Below are 17934 nucleotides of genomic sequence, written 5' to 3' on the forward strand. Positions count from 1 at the left end.
ACCGAAATGGAACCAAAGGGGAGTCGAAAAAACATGGCTTCATACACTGGTGCATCTGTAGAGATTCTTTGCGATGTTTTCACTAATCTCATCAAGTATTATCAATGAATTTCTGTAAAAAATAATATATGCTCACCATCCACGTTAGGTTCATTTATGCAGTTGTCTAATTAGCCAACAGCATAATGCAAAAAATCATGGGATACAGGTCAGGACCTTCAGATAAACATGTTCAGATCAAGTTTCTCTATAACTTTGATAATGGCATGGATGTTTATACCAGATGGGTTGTATAACTGCTGCACTTCTGGGAATTTTACACAGTCTCTGGGGTTTACACCAGAGAAAATAAATAAATAAATAAAATGTACAAAAATACAAAAAAATAAAATAAAATGTATCACCTCACTCATCTCTATATACAACCAAAACTCTTTTTAATCTCTCATTCATTTTCTAGTTTTTAACTGTCCAGTTTGTGCTCATGGTAGCCTCCCTTTTACTCAGACCTCTGAAAGGTGTTTTCACCCACTCATTATTATTATTTTTTAACGCATCTGTGTACACTGTAGAGACCATTCTGTGTCTGAAATTCACAGATCATCAGCTTATGAAATCTTCAACGTAAGAACCTATAGCCACTTTACAGTCAAATTCACAAAGATCAGTTTTTCTCCATGCTCATGTTTGATAGGAACAATAACTAAAGCTCTAAGTCTGCATAATTTTTTTGTGTTTCTCTGCTGCCATGTCATTGGCTGCTTAGATAACTACACACTATGTGAATGCTTCTTTGAGGAAGTTGAGTTTGAAGATTAAGACCACCTCATATAAGAGGCCTGCCTCTATTAACTGGTCCCCCCTCAGGGGTCAGTCCCAGAGCTTCCACATCGGGTAGTGGTGGTGTAGGATTGGCCACTGCATCTGAGAGAGGGGATCTTTCCTGATGGAAATTTCCCATGGAGTGTTATGTAGGTGGGAGACTAGGTCTGCAAACCAAATTTGAGTGGGATGGTTGACTCGATCATGGCAGACTCTTCACTGTGTTCAAACACACACTTCTCTGGATTCAATGGATAAGCACAGCATTTCAAGGACTGACTGTCATAGACTTTGACTGGGCCAGAATGAGCCAGTCATCCAGGTACATGGATGCACTGGAGCAATGGCAGGGCAGTGTCCATGCACTTCGTAAATGTGTTTGGTGATAGGGCTAGATACACAATACTGGTAATCTTTGCCCCAAACGTGAACCTAAGGAACTTCCTGTGCTCTGGCAGTATGCCTGTGTGAAAATATGCATCTTTGGCATGGGCCCTCTGCACAGAGTGGGGGATTTGTGACTTAGCAGAACTCAGATACCATTTTGAGGTTCAATTACTCCCCACATCGAGCTCTTTTAGCAGGCTTAGCCTGCTGCCATGTAAGCCTTACCCACAAGGGCTGAGGTTACTATACATGGCTTCAAAGGAAGCACAGGCTTCTTCTATGCAAGTGATGTACTGTAGGGGAGAGGTACTGTAGCTTGCAAGCATTTTTTTAACCCTAGGCATGGCCACATACTTATGATTTTTCTTGTGTTACCACCATGATCAGCTCCTTGAATGCCACTGATTGTGATGGCAGATCAGAAGAAGCAAGTCCCTCATGGCCTACATCACGCTCCTCAGAGCCCAACGTGGACAGCAACATACTCTCTTCTGGGTTGGGAGAAATCACCAGGCAAGCTCTTGAATCCAAAATGCAGAGATTAGAGACAGGGGAGAGGGCAAGAGAAAGGGAAGGACCCATCCAAGAACCCCATGATTGAAGCTGGCGTGCCACCTTGGCAGATGCAGGACCTGAACCACTAGGCACAGAGGCTTGGCCAAGCGGGATTGGAGCTTATGCAGAGGATAACTTTACCAATGCATGCTGCCGGCTCCCTAGAGGACCTATAGGGCATTCTCCTCTCCCAAACAAACAGCGCAAAGAAAGTGTGTGTCATCCTCCATAATATAGCGGGGGCATGGAAGCGCTCACCAACATGTCTGTTTTTTTCCTAGCTCTTTTTAAATATTCTTTTTTTCTTAGACTAGACAGACAGGACAAACAAAATTGACACAAACATACACAGAGTTCTTCCTGAAGACAAAGAAGCTGGAGTAATATGACGTAGATGCCATTATATGGACTTGCTGGAATGTATTTTCTTTGTTATATGTCTTTTCTGGACCACTGAATTATGTGTGAGTGCACACAGAGCTTCAGATACTTCCCATAGTGTCAGCTTTGACACAACGTCGAGTTTACTCGAAAGGACACTGAAGGTGCTGTAAACCATTCTGGATGACACAAATGCTGCAGTTTTACACTGGTTGGCACTGTTTTGTATATTTTCTTTTGTGTATTGTCTTTTGTGTAATGTCTTGTATTTTTTGTTTGCACTGTCCTTTGTCTTGCACCGTTTTTTTTTTCTTGTCTTGCACTGTTTGCACCAGGTTGCACTTTTTGTGGTTATTTCTTACTAGGCCCTTAGCTCTGTCTTTTTTATGTAGCACCATGGTCCTGGAGAAATATTGTCTCATTTCACTGTGTACTGCAACAGCTATATGTGGTTGAAATGACAATAAAAGCTTTTTGACTTGACTTGACTTGTGTATGACAGGGCAATTGTCAGCAGGAGATGGATCAAGTACTTGAGAGGATTTCTAAAATGCTGTTCCAAGATAATCGTGGACCTCTGGAGGACCTCTACTCTGTTCACATACCCAACTGTGACAGGAGGGGCCAGTACAACTTAAAACAGGTAAGAACAAATAATTTATTAATAATGCAACTATTTAGCCTAGGCTTAAGGCATACTAATGAATAATATTGTATAGTATTTTATACATTAATAATGTCCTATAATATATATCTAGCTTGTCTGGCCATTTATGATTGTGTTTACACCTACAGCAGTACATTTGTTTAATTTACTGATTTATTAAATATATCCAAACAGTTACTGGAAAATATAATATTTAGATGATTGGTTAGCAGATTGGTTTGGGTGGCGGGTTAGGGGGGATGGGGTGTTTGGTGTGTGGGGAAAAAAACAACAAAATGATCACTGTAACTTACTAGATTCATGACGTTTATTGACAATATAAAAAAACACATTCGGGAGAGTAATAAGGTAATACACACTTGAGGGTGCTGTGGGATGTAATGCAACCAGGCATTCCACAGTCAATAAGCTTGAGAGTGGGAAGTGACAACATACAAACATCACAGCTTTCCAAAACACTATATGCCCATGAACACTCAAAGTACTATGAAAAAGCTATTAACAATAGGCAAAACAAAATACAGTAGGTTTCACTTCTCCCCGCAATTCCCAATTCGCAATGCTCATTCCGGTTTCGGTGACATCACTTCTGGGTCAGCAGCCATCTTGAATTTTTACTTCTGGGCTGGCTGCCATTTTATGTGACCAGGCACTACATAAGCACACTGCCTACACATAGTTCATTGCCAGATGGTCTCTTCAGTTTGCCTTGTGCTCCTGTCTGTTATCAGCCTGCCACTATTCCTGTTCCTACTCTGTTTGTTCCTGGTCTCAAATTCTGCCCTGAGACACTTCTGCCTGGTTTTACCCTGGCTGTTTTTTTAGTTGCCGTTCCTGTACTGGTCTATTTTTTGGTTTTGGATTTTTTATACTGTTTTTACCCTGCTTTCTGCCTGCTCTACATTACCTTGTTTGCCTATGTTTTTGATTATTGGACTGTCTGTTATATCGAGCTGTGCCTTCCAGTTTTAAGCTAGGTCTTATTAAAGACGTTTAATTTGAATTCCTGTCTGGATTCTGCATTTGGGTCCTCACTGACAGATGTGGGTGATGTGTTCTAGTAAGGACTCAGGCTGCTGCATACTGGACTATCTGGAGCATGTTTATGCACCTACTGGACCATCTGAACAGTAGAAGTTCCAAAAGCAGAAATTGGGGGAGTGGATGAAGTGAATGCTAATCACTTTATTAAATTATTAACATTTAATAAAGTGTTATTAGCATTCACTTTACTGATTAGCATTATTAAATGAATGCTAATCACTTTATAAAATGATCAATGTCATTGTTATCATCATGTGTTTCAGTGCAAGATGTCAGTGAATGGACAACGGGGTGAGTGCTGGTGTGTGAACCCCCACACAGGCAGGCACATCCAGACCTCCCCAGTGATGAGAGGTGACCCCAACTGCAGTCAATACATCAGTGCTTTGGAGATGGAGCAACCTTCAGCGCCACAAAAGTAAAAGCAACTAAGAGGACTGGTGCCAATAGAGTCATTATTTTAATTCCCTAAACACACTACCAGTAAACTAGTTTATATCTATTTGTTCATGTTTCTCTAAGATTTAAATGGTATAAAACATACTTTAAGAAGTGTCAATGATTTTAATAGAGTGAAACCCAGCATACATCAGGGAGTTATGTGATAGTTGATTGAGAAACCTGTACGTTAATTAAATAATAACAGATTTTAGACATCAGATAGAATACTTGGGGTAATACGTTTCCACCTACTTTAAGTGTTTATGGCATTTAGTATTATATTTTGATATTTTTTCACAATTATAATGTTTAGTCTATATGTACATAAGGCTGCACATCACATTGGTTGTATTGCTACAGCAAGTTCCATAATTATTTGGACAAATTTTTTGTTATTGTAGGTGTCTACCACAGTATGTTGGAGTTCATGAAAACAAATTAATGAACATTATCAAAGTGCAGATTTCACTTTTCAGTGGTGTACATCCAAATTGGTATAACAGATTTTATGTTTATATATGTATATGTTCAGCTGTTCCATGGCCAAGCGTGTGTCCCTTATTAGTTCAATTAAGGAGAGAAAATGTCTAGAGCTGAATTTACGTATGACGTTTGCATTGCATCAGCTCCCTTTACTCTGACCCCTAAAATCCAGTGGAACCAATTGCCTTCAGAATTTATTGTAATTTAATCTCAGTACAATACAGCTCTGTGAAGCCCTCAAAGGTTTGTTAGAGAACATTAGTGAACAAACAGCATCATGAAGACCAAGGAACACACAAGACAGATCAGGGATTATAGGTTATATAACAATATCCCAAGCCTTAAACATCTTATTTAGCACTGTACAATCCATTATCCAAAAATGGAAAGAGTATGGCGCAACTGCAAACCTACCAAGATATGGCTGTCCACCTAAACTGCCAGGCCGTGCAAGACAAGCATTAATCAGAGAAGTAGCCAAAAGGCCCATGGTAACTCTTGAGGAGCTGCAGAGAACCACAGGTCAGGTGGAAGATTCTGTCCATTGGACAACCAGTGGTCCTGTTTAGCCAACTGGGGGACACAGCAAACTTGTTGAAGAATGTGCTCTGGTCAAATGAGACCAAAATGTAAATTGGCCTAAATGCAAAATGCTACGTGTGGCAGAAACCTAACACTGCACCTCACCCTTTTCATGCCTTATGCTTTTCTTGAGCAGGGACAGAGAAGCTGGTCAGAGTTGATGGTAAGGTGGATGGAGCCAAATACAGGGCAATCTTAGATGAAAAGCTGTTAGAGTCAGCAAAAGACGTGAGGCTGGGACAGAGGTTCACTTTCCAGCAGGACAACGACCGTAAATATACCACCAGAGCTACAATGGAATGGTTAAGACCAAAGCAAATTCATGTATTAGAATGGCCCAGTCAAATTCCAGACTGTAATCCAATTTAGAATTTGTGGCAAGACTTGACAATTGCTGTTCACAGATGCTTTCCATCCAATCTTACTTAGCTTAGCTATTTTGCAATGAAGAAATGATTTTCAAGATGGTGGCATGGCAGTAGCACCAAGCGGCCACTCTGGATACAATATGGTGCTATTTACGTTTTTTTAGCCCGGCTATTGCTAGAGACAACAGTGTTCATGTATTCAAGTTAATACAGTACAGAAATCGTGCAACAACCAACCTTCACAATGATACACTATTAGCAATCTGCAGACTGTTCACCCCGACAGACTGTTATCATCGCTGGAGATTTCAATCATGCAGATCTCAAATCAGTGCTAGCTAAATTCCATCAGTATGTGGGCTTTGTAATGAGGGGAAAACAAGCTGGATCTTGTTTACAGAAACATTCCTGGCACGTATTGTGTGGCCTGCCCCCACCTCAGCTACTCAGACCACATCTCTGTTATGCTAATTCCTGCATACCGACCACTCGTTTGACACTCTGAACTGGTGGTTCTTAAACAGGTGAAAACCTGGCCAGCAGGAGCCACCTCTGCTCCTCAGGACTGCTTTGAGTGCACTGACTGGAACATTTTCAGGGAGGCTGCAAACAGAACCAGACCATCACCATATGCTCCAACCAGAAGCTGTGGATGACTGCTAAAGTGCATGTGCTGCTGAAGCCTAGAGACCTAGCCATCATAACAGGGGACAGGGTGCCCATAAGAACAGCAAGGGCCAAACAGTCCCAGGCCATCAGAGAAGCAAATAATGCACATGCCCTGACAATCCACAGCCATCTCAGGACAGAGAAGACAACCGGCACATGTGGCAGGGCATGCAGGCGATCACAAACTACAAGACAGCTTCACCTGCCTGTGATAGTGATGCCTAACTCCCAGATGCACTGAAGGACTTCTACACTTGATTTGAGGTGCAGAACAGTGTAGTGGCAAGGAAGACCATACCTCCTTCAATAATCAGGTACTCTGTCTATCCACAGCTGATGTGAGGAAAACTATGCAGAGTTAACCCACGGAAGGCTGCTGGACCAGACAACATTACTGGCAGGGTGCTCAGGGAATGTGCAAAACAGCTAGTGGATGTCTTCACTGACATCTTCAACATTTCCCTGAGCAGTGCTGTGTTACTACGTGCCTCAAGACAACCACTATCGTCCTCGTGCAGCATCTATAGTTCTTATGAAGACTTCCGCCCCCCCATCCTGACTATGTTTTACAGAGGGACCATTGAGAGCATCCTAAGCATCTGCATCACTGTCTGGTTTGGGAACTGCACCATCTTGAATTGCAAGACCCTGCAGCGGATAGTGAGGACAGCTGAAAGGATCTTCCCTCTATCATGGACATTTACACCACATGCGCATGCGCAAAACCAACAGCATTGTGGATGACCCCACACACCCCTTACACACATTCTTAACCCCCCTGCAATCTGGAAAACCTACTTACTTAAGTACTTAGCTCTGTATTTGTTTTATGTAGCACCATGGTCCTGGATAAACGTTGTCTCATTTCACTGTGTACTGCAACAGCTTGAAATGACAATAAAAGCTTCTTGACTTGATTTGACTTGAAGAATGAGCAAAAATGTCACTCTCTAGACGTGCATGTCACGGTCAGCGCACCACACACACCTGAACATCAACGCAGAGAATATCCCCCACCACCGGGACTAATTACAACTTGACTCCATTGCGAAGTCTCGACTTGTTCCTAAAGTCATTCCGAGTGTTTCCGTGTTTCTGATTTCCCGATTCTGATTCTGTTTATTGACCTTTCTGATTGTTTGCTGCCTGTCCCGACCTTCTGCCTGTTTACTGTTGCCGTTTTCTGTCTGCCCTCTGATTTCCATGTTTGCCGCCTTTGACCCTGCCTGTTTGACTTTGTGTGTGTATTCATTAAAACGCTGCAAATGGATCCTCAGCCTTACGACACCTCATTACAGTGCAAAGCTGGTACAGTAGATACCTATCCCAAAGACTTGTGGCTTTATTTGCAACAAAAGGTTATATTGACATAGGGGGCTGAATACAAATGAATGGCACACTTTTTATATATTTATTTGTAAAAAAAAAATGTTGGACACAATTTATCATTTTCCATTCACTTCACAATTACATGTATGTGCCACTTTGTGTTGGTTTATCACATAAAATGACAATAAAAAACATTTTTGATTGTGGTTGTAACATGATAAAATGTGGAAAAGTTATGAATATGGTATGAATACTTTTGCATGGCACTGTAACTTAATCTTTTTTCATATTCATAAATGTAAACACTAAAATGTCAAATACTTTATGTAACAAATCCACTGCTGGAGGCATGCTAGAATCCATATCCAGAATTTTATTAAAAATGCAACAGGCAAAAAGTCAAAATGTGACATGAAAATTGAAAAACAAGCAGGCAGGGGTCAACACGTAGGTACACTGTCACCGAATAAATAAATCCAAAACAGAATACAAATAACTGATAAACAAAGAACAGAAATTGGTAACAATAAGGCAGTACAGATTATTTTGATGGATTGGTATTTAGTGGAAGTAACATAACTTCACAAACTGGTTTTAAAGTGAGCCTGGTTTAAATGTCCATAAACCGTAAGTGAACTATGATAGCAGAAGTGAGTTCAATATTTGTGTGCTGGCTCCCTCTGTTGCAAGGATTGGAGGATTGTGACATTACACTTTAGTAAAAAAGTTAACTATTTATGCATAGATTGAATAGATTTATTATACACTGCATGTAATGTTTCTCAATTTTAAGTCTGATTTTATTACTATTTATCAGAAATAACAGTCCCTATTACAGCAAAGTACATATTAGTCATGCAATCAAAAACTTATTGATACAGGTCACACAAAAAAAATAGCCACAGTTTTTATTCTTACATTCATATCTATAACTTTTTTGTTATAACAAAAGAGACAAAAAAGTACATAAATTATGCAGTGAATAAATAGAACACACTGCTATTTTCTTATGAAGAAAAAATAAATCTTTTTGAAACTAGAATTATTCAGCTCACATTGAAGAAAATGTCATCAAAGCTGATTTTTAAAGCTGATTTTCACGCAGTATATATAGTTTTTAATTTAGAATACTATAATTTGTATTATAGATCATTAGTTGCAGAACTGTTGTCATTAAAATGTTAAGTTTAGTAGAGGTATTTCTTTTATTGTTACAGTATTATAACACAAACCTCATAATTGGGTAGTCATTAAGGATAACATCTTTAAAAATGTGGGTCATATAAAGTGTTATTTTTAAAGCCACACAAAAGGAGAAATTTATAAACTTTTACCGAGTTGTCCAGGTAATAACTGTTCAGCTCTCAGAATGAATAATCAGCTCTCAGAATGAAAGCTTAAATACAGCACAAAGATTTGAATACAAAATATACAAAATGTTCCTTTTAAAATCCAAAGCACAAGATGATTTTATGTTTCAAGTTCCAGAGGATATCACGTTTTTACTGCTTACTACTGCTTTTTTCTCTTTTATTTTTACTGTTTTTAATCATACAAATAACCTCTGATTTCTTAGCCTTGTTAATTAGAATTTATTCCTGAACTGTGAATATCTGATATGAATATGTATTTTTCCACTGTAGTCCTAAGTAAATCATCTGCATTAGAAAAAAGGCACTGAGATTTTCATGGGAACCAATACTATAATAATTTAGACTATTCAAATAGATTTGCCAAGGTTGTAGTGGAGAAACTCAAATGGCCTACAAAGAACCCAGACCTGAACCTCTTTTGAGATGAACTAGAACAGTAACAGCATATAAAATCACTGCCAGATCTGAATGGGCAAATCTTGACAGAAACATTACAACATTACAAAGTCTAGTGTAAATGAATTCCTAGAATATTGAAAATAATTATAACAGCAAAATGTGGACTAAATCTGGTATGGGATGTTCAAAATACACATATATTTATGATGGTCAGGTGTCCACAAACATTTAAACGTATAGTGTACACGAATAGATTTAATGGAAATGAAGAAATGTATGAATGTCCATTCAAATAAATATTGTACTAATGATTTGATTTTTGAGTTGGTAAGTTTTACTGTCTATAGTAAATGACAAAAAGGACAGAAAGGGGCTATTATTATGTTAGCACTGATCATTTATGTTGCACGTTGACAAAATAAACAAAAAAAAAACATTCAAAATAGCAAACAAAAAAATTTACAAATTTGTTTTCTAACTTTGCCTATAAATAGAATAATGCATGTGTTTATTTTTTCTTTCTTACAGATTCTTTAGGTGATTTGGCAGCAAAAAGATGGAGATGGAGACGTGTTGACAAGAAGGAGACTCTTTATTTGTTGTTACTGTTGTTCTCCGGGTCTTTGCACTGGATGTTGCCTCCACTGTAGTGAGTTCCTGGTATTGTGGCTCCAAATTTATCTACACACCAACAAATACCTCGCTTCTGCCCCCTGGAGGGTTTACACTGCAACAAAACAGCAGGGGGAAGTGATGTTTAACATTTAGCCAAAAATAAATTTAATCATCTCTATCTGAGACGTACTATACAAATTTAATATTTTTTGCATAATGCAACATGGAGATCAAAATCTTATTTTACTTGCCTGCTACAGTTCAGTTTAATTATTACTGTTGTCTGACTGAAATAATCGTGCTGGAAGTAGCAATTAGAAAATAGGTAAATTATGACCATGAAGGGATGCACATGGTCAGTAACAATACTCAAGTAGGCTGTGACTTCAAAAGATAAATGGTATTAACATACACATAATGTGCAAAGAAAATATTCCTTACACCTTTACATCATTTCCACAAACCTGGAATGTTGACACATCGCAGATGGGGTACATGGATTTATGCTGTTGGCATTAAATTCTGACCCTACCATCTATGTGGTTCATTAGAAATTAATATTAATCAGACCAGACTATGTTTTTACAGTTTTGTCTAGCTACTGTCTAGCTGTGGTGAGCCTGTGCCCACTGAGGCCTCAGTATTATCTTCTTGGCTGAGGGATGTGAAACCAGCAGTCCGACTGGTCTGTGGCTACACAGCCCGGAGGCAGCAAGCTATGATTATCATAAACAGCATTAATTTTTTATCAGACCAGACAGCCAAGCATTTGCTCCATGCAGTATGTGCATAAATCTTGGGTCCCTATGACCAATGGCACTGCTTGTCCTTCTTTGGACCACTTTTGATAGGAAACACTGCATACTGGAAACATACCACAAAACCTGTTGTTTTAGTTATGCTCTGACCCAATTATCTATCCATCAAATTCTTTGTTTGCATTCAATACATCAACTTTGAGAACTGAATTTTCACTTGCTGCATAATAATCCCTTGGCAGTGCCAGTGTAATGAGCTAATCAATGTTATTTGCTTCACCTGTCTGTGGTTTTAATTTTATTAATTCTGATCATTACCCATGAGAGCCTCAGATTATTTTTTTCTTGGATGACAGGAATGGCACCCAGTGTTGTTTACTGCCCATTCAACTGAAGATTTGATGTTTTGTGCATCAGAGATCTGAGATCACACTTTTTCACATCCTCAATATGAATATCAACTGATGTTACTGTGCACAATTAGTGTTTAAATGCCTGAAGCATGGTGGTGGAGATTAGTGAAGGAACATGTGTTATCTGTATCTGAAAAACAGTAATAGTAATAATTTTTTTGTAATTACTATATAATTATAATAGTAATTTTTTGTAATAGTATATTTGCTGATGCCTGAAATTATAAAATTGTGGAGAATTGTCATTTTTACATGTACTTACTCAGTTATGAGTCTGTAAAATTTTAGAAATATGTATCTGTGTCCCAACAGAGTTTTAGACTGATGGTAGTCTTACTCTGTGACCTAGTGAACTAGTGCAGATTTATTCATTGATAAAGATTTCAAATCACCTTTGCACATCTGGCTCTGCATAAGGCCATCTGCCAAATGGCATAAATGTAAATATAAATTTAAATCTATATAATATGCTATTTTTTTCAATCTGTTATATATGGCTTAAAACCTGTTTGCGCTTGAAGAAGCCCTTTTTGTCACAATTAGGCAGATAGAGAGACAGAGCCACGACTCTGGGCATGTCCTTCATCCTCCGGACAATTATGTCAAGCTTCCTCCTACACTGTCCCTGTAATTAACAAAAATCAACAAAATATGTAATATAAGTACATTATATGCTTTTATTCCAGGGTATCATAACATAGCAGTTCTTCAAAATGGAAAGCTTTGCGAGCTCACTGGTATGAGTCTTACCATTTCCGGCTGGACCTTCTGGATGCTGAGTGGGGAGGAGTTAATATGGACTCTGGTCCTCAGTTTAGATTGTAACTGTTTCCTGTTCTTTTGAACTGCCAGGACTTTCTTGTTGTTGATGTGGTTTTGAGAAAACATAGGCACCTTAGAATGATGAAGTAGATTTTCAGACACTAGCCCCAAGACACCTTTAGGTAGCTCTTGATCTATGGATGGGAATCAAGAAATTATAAAGCTAATTTGTTCAAAGCAGAAAGCTTACACATTAAATGTCATGGACGTGGGGAAACTCATAAAATAGTCATACAAAATACATATGGCTAACATTTGGCATGACATACTGACTGTTGTATTTTATGACTTGCCATATTACAAGATAATAATACTTTGCTTGAAGCATTTATACTACTTTTCTTTAAGCATTTATTTCCTAATGACTCTCTACATGTATCTTACCATTTGCCACATAGGATAGGTAAGAGATAAGAGATAAACAAATCCCTTTCTCTTGTCCTTTCTGCTAATGCCTCTGCTTTGGCTCTGCATTAGATTCTGAGGAACTTGATGTTGGCAATGATTAGCAGTCTGACACTAAATTGCTTAATAAAAGAAACAATAAGTGGCATATTTTTCTTGTGCTGTTGTTAAGCTCAATCTGTGCTCACTTGGCTGTATTTCCAGCCAAGCACCTATGACGCATAGCTCAAGTCCCATGTCTGTCGAAGCCACACACCAGCTTCCATCATGATGGTTGCCAGTTGAGTTAGTGGAACTCGAACAAGAAATGAGTGAATCCCTTTCTCCTGCGTAATGTTTCTGGTTTTGCTCCATCTTGTCTAGTTTTAAGAAGCTCAGTATGTGTGATTATGAACAATGGCTTTATAGGAGCCATTGGATATAGCTACATCGGCTGTCACTAAGTCCAGTTTGGACAGGTGTGGCGAGCATCACCTCCACCTCCACACAGAAAGAGACCTGTTTTTCCTGATCTCCACACATAAAAGTGTACGTGATAGCCATTGCTATTTGAGCCCATGGAGTAAGCCTCTGAGATGTTTCTGAACCTAAAAATGGCTCTCCTTGTATTCTTGACATCTCTAAAAGGTTTTGGGGACATCCTAAAGAAACCTGCTCTGGATCCATCAGACATCAGTAACTACAGACCGGTATCACTTCTCTCATTTCTTTCAAAAATTCTTGAACGGATCGTCTATAATCAACTGTCTGTCTATCTCTCACAGAACAACCTCCAAGACCCCAACCAGTCTGGCTTTAAAGCAGCTCACTCTACAGAGACAGCCCTTTTGGATGTCTCTGAGAAGCTACATGCTGTTAGATCAGCCAAACTGTCATCCATCCTTATCCTCCTTGACCTTTCAGCAGCGTTTGATACGGTCAACCACAAGACTCTCTTATCCACCCTCAAGAGTCTTGGGATTTGCGGATCAGCTTGGGAATGGTTTGCTTCCTACCTGGAAGGACGCTCATATCAGGTAACATGGAGGGGAGTGACATCTGCTCCGCACAGACTTTCCACTGGCGTCCCACAGGGCTCAGTACTTGGTCCTCTTCTTTTCTCCCTGTATACTCACTCTCTTGGTGAAGTTATTTCATCACATGGGTTCTCTTACCACTGCTATGCTGATGAGACACAACTTATCTTCTCTTTCCCACCCTCAGATGCCACAGCTTCTGACTGGATCTCAGCATGTCTGGCAGAAATTTCATCATGGATGACTGCTCATCAGTTAAAGCTCAATCCTAGCAAAACTGAACTGAATGCAATCAGTCCTCTGCAAATGATCCAAAATGCAGCTGCATTCCGATTCAAAACACTGATGCTGGCCTACAAAGCGAAAAATGGACCAGCTCCCTCTTACCTCAAAGCCCTCATCATTCCTCACACTGCACCCCGCAACCTCCGATCTACCAGCACTGCTCGACTGGTTCCACCATCTCTCAGGGTAAGAGGGAAGTATACTACAAGACTCTTCTCTGTTCTGGCACCATGGTGGTGGAATGAACTTCCCCTAGAGGTCCGGACAACTGAGTCACTGGCTATTTTCAAGCTGCGGTTGAAAACCTACTTATTCAGGAAACACTTCAACTAGCACTTCTTTCCTTATCTTTTTGCATTTAAAAAAAAACAACCTTTAACACTTTTTCATTGTAACTTTGAACAAATGTTTTAAACTCATGGTATCTTAAGTATGTAACCTAGTGAACCAGCATTAATGTATTCAATGTTAGAGATTTAAGCACTTATGTACGTCGCTCAGGATAAGGGCGTCTGCCAAATGCTGTAAATGTAAATGTACATAGAGGCTCTGTTAGCTGCCCCTCTTGTCTGGAGATTTCTCTGGGTGTAGTAAAGGCTGTTTTGCATCCCAGGGTGGTATACATTCCCAAAATGCCCATCATCTTGCAGGCCGTGCTGTCCTCCACCCCATGACTCTGCAGAGCAGGAGTGCCCAGTTCAGACTCTAAGCACTTACTCCTATCGAGTGCCTGATGTAAGTCCTTGTGTCTTTTAGTCTTTTAGCAGCTGCAATAAAGCCAAACCAAACCTCTCACGACCCTGCAGGACAGACATCTCCCGACATGTTGTAGCATAGGTATTGACGTTCTCATTGTTCTCATGATTGTGTAACAGTTGATCAACATTAAAAATGTGCATCACAACACACTTTTTTGTAGCTAACAGCCTTATCTTGTTAATTATGCTATATAAGGAGACATTGGAGATAGCTACATCAGCTGTCAATAAGTGTTAGGACTGGTGTGATGATCAGGTTAACATCCTCTGCTGAAAACTTGATGACCGCTACCTGACATCAGGTCGTGCACTACCTTCACACAGAAAGAGACCCGTTTTTCCTGATCTCCACACATGAAAGTGTATTTGACAGCCATTGCTGAGAGTCACACACGTATATTGGGAGCCTCCTTGGGGAGCATCACTATTGTAAGGCTATGTACTTATTATCAGTAGTTCCTTGTATTCAACGAAAGCATCAGTATTATAAACACTATCAACATTATTAGGAACACCTGTACACCTGACCATTTATGCAGTTATCTGATCAGCCATTTATGTGGCAGCAGCACAATTCATAAAATCATGCACCTCAAGGTGTTGTGCATTCTGTGTGTACATGATTTCTAATCACCACAGTTGTAAAGAATTCTTATTTATAGACTTCATATAGATTTATAGACTTCCTGTAAGCTCAGAGCAATCAGTTCTTTCTCCTTTGATCTCTCTCAACAACAAAGCATTTCAGCCTCCAGGCCCTCTGCAAACACAGTGTTTTTTGTTTTTTACACCTTTCTGTGTAAAATTCAAGATCAGCGATTTCTAAACTACTTAATCCAGCTCATTTGTCACCAACAACCATGCCACAGTTGTGGGTGCCATCAGAGGCACAGAAAACACACTTTTCCCCATTCTAAGGCTTGGTGTAAACATTAACTGATGCTCTTGACTTGTATCTGCATGACTTCATAAAGTCATTTAAGACATAAATTACAAAGTCATCCTAAGACATAAATTATCACATATTTCACATAATTTTCACAGACCATTTCTTATTACATAACTTGTCCTTCGGTCTTTGACCCAACATCAAAGACACATATGTCAGAATGTGCATAATTTAGCATTCTCAGTTGTACTTTTTGTCAAAATTAATCTTAGTTAAAATAGAATCTTGGTTCTATGTAGCTTATCTCTGTATTTTTTGAATTACGTACCAATTATTCCTGCTGTGTTAGAAATGGTTCTGTTTCATTGTAAATTTAATTAATCAATTTCTTTAAATTATCATAGGTTAGAAAATGTCAGAGAATTTCACTTTTTTTTATTTTACTGTATTTGAATTTTTTTTTGTGAGTCAAAATGATTACAACCTCAATTTTAGCTAATAAAAATAATCAATGGATTTGGATTTTGAAGCCTTTGGTGGTTAGCCTGGTTTCTTGTGATTCTAAAGTAATAACCAGAATAAGGTCGAACGTTCTTTTGTTTACTAATATAGCATGTATTGAATTAGAAAACAATAAACACAAGTTGACGCCTGAGATAGGCACAGGCTCCCCGTGACCCGAGAAGTTCGGATAAGCGGTAGAAAATGAATGAATGAATGAATGAATGAATAAACACAAGTTCATTTTTAACTTTGGGTTACATTTGAGTGCAAAAATGAACTAAAAATAATATTTGCTTGTGTGAGAGATTGCTCTAACACATGCGTGTCTATGTGCATGTTCACACTGAGGTTAAAAAGAAATGAGTGAAACAAGAACAATGGGGAAAAGAAAAATGGGGACTAAAAGACTTGCATGCCATGTATAGCCTGGGCAATAAGATACACCTGTAAGACATTAAACCTGTGGGCAAGTTACATTTCAGTATCAACATGCAGAAAGACAACATTATCATAGCATAGTATATATTTCCTTCATAATCTTCACATTCTAAAATTATAAACATGACCGGCTAGACCAGGGGTCGACAACCCGCATCTCCGGAGCCGCAAGTGGCTCTTTCATCCCTCTGCTGCGGCTTGAGAGCCCTGGTCATGAATACGAAGAGGACTCAATTAGACATTTTATTTGAAAGTAACCTTCAACCAAGCATCTTTTTTCTTAAGGTTAGTTCAAACTGTTCAGAATATTTTTGTTTGCCTGCAGAAATAAAATTTTGTTTACTCGGTAGCAGTTCACTGATTTCATAAATGCAACACACTACAGTTTTTTTTCTATACTTTCCATGAAGGTAAAAAATTATATATGCAGTGTTATCTTCATTTTAGATTTCAAAAGGGTTTTGTGGCTCCCTGTGGGTTTTTTTCTGTGGAAAACGGGTCCAAATGGCTCTTTGAGTGTTTAAGGTTGCCGACCCCTGGGCTAGACCGTATATAGACTGGCTAGACCATTCATTTACTTATACAATTCTGTGTGGTTGCTAAACGTTTCTTGGCCTGGTATTGATGCAAGATCATTCCACATACATAGCATAGCAAAATGCATAGAAGCACATTAGCAATCAGTTGTCTATGTCACATTTAATATATAGTGAAGCTGTAACATTCTCATTAGAAACCCATGAAATAATTGATTGATAGATTGGGTCATTGTTTTTGAATGACTCTTTTCAGTGAACATTAACTTGAGTAAGTACTTCATTTTTCATTCTTCATTCTTCATTTTTCTTAAAGAATGCAGTAGAGCGCAGGCTGTGAATGAGCATATCAATGGCTGGCTCTATTGAACCAATAGACCCCTTGCTTTGAGACTGAATGAAAATGATAGCGATAATGATTCTGAGCAATCTGGTACTTCAGTTTGTGAACAAAATGATGTAATTGCCATTTATGAAAAGAATAAACAAATTGGTAATTGTTATCTGTGTATCTGACTCCCTGATATATGTTCAGACCTTCTCTTGGATTTAACATGACAATTTTAATAAATCATAATACTAAAACTGGTCTCTCAAAATATACTGCGTTAATGAAACATGAAACAATGCCTAGTCCTTATGTGTTTTGCAATCACATAAATAATTGGAAACTATTCAGAGGAGCTCCACAGAAAATCTGACCCAAGCTGAAGTCCTTTAAGATTCCTGTGCCTTGGAATTTCACAAATCCATTTCATTTTCCACAAAAAGCACAATAAAACTCATCATAAATTTGCAACAGCAAAGTCGAGGATTTTTGAAAAAAATCAAAACAACATCCAACTTACTTCCTGTTCGAGTTTGCCACAGCAGACCGCTCAGTTTGATTATTTGATTTAACAAAGTTTTATGCTGAATGCCCTTCCTGATGTGACTATCCAATTTTATCTAGGCTTTTGAATGGCAATGGATTTTAAAAAATGTAAATTATTTAC

General features: G+C 38.7%; 2 protein-coding genes across 2 annotated transcripts in view; one reads left to right on the top strand and one right to left on the bottom strand.

Annotated features, from left to right (window-relative positions):
• igfbp2a (insulin-like growth factor binding protein 2a) overlaps positions 1-12334 on the top strand; it is a 31097-nt gene extending 18763 nt beyond the window's left edge. The window contains exons 3-5 of the mRNA XM_027133456.2: positions 2648-2788; positions 4120-4274; positions 10029-12334. Of these exons, the coding sequence (XP_026989257.1) occupies positions 2648-2788; positions 4120-4274; positions 10029-10041 (309 nt within the window). The 3' untranslated portion in view covers positions 10042-12334. The remainder of the gene's footprint in view (positions 1-2647; positions 2789-4119; positions 4275-10028) is intronic.
• Positions 8082-17934, bottom strand: part of igfbp5a (insulin-like growth factor binding protein 5a) — an 11169-nt gene continuing 1316 nt past the window's right edge. Inside the window, exons 3-5 of the mRNA XM_027133459.2 lie at positions 12037-12242; positions 11792-11911; positions 8082-10227 (exon numbers count right to left, since the gene is read on the bottom strand). Of these exons, the coding sequence (XP_026989260.1) occupies positions 10093-10227; positions 11792-11911; positions 12037-12242 (461 nt within the window). The 3' untranslated portion in view covers positions 8082-10092. The remainder of the gene's footprint in view (positions 10228-11791; positions 11912-12036; positions 12243-17934) is intronic.

Source organism: Tachysurus fulvidraco, chromosome 5, assembly GCF_022655615.1.
Source record: "Tachysurus fulvidraco isolate hzauxx_2018 chromosome 5, HZAU_PFXX_2.0, whole genome shotgun sequence".
NCBI classification, from domain to species: domain Eukaryota; kingdom Metazoa; phylum Chordata; class Actinopteri; order Siluriformes; family Bagridae; genus Tachysurus; species Tachysurus fulvidraco.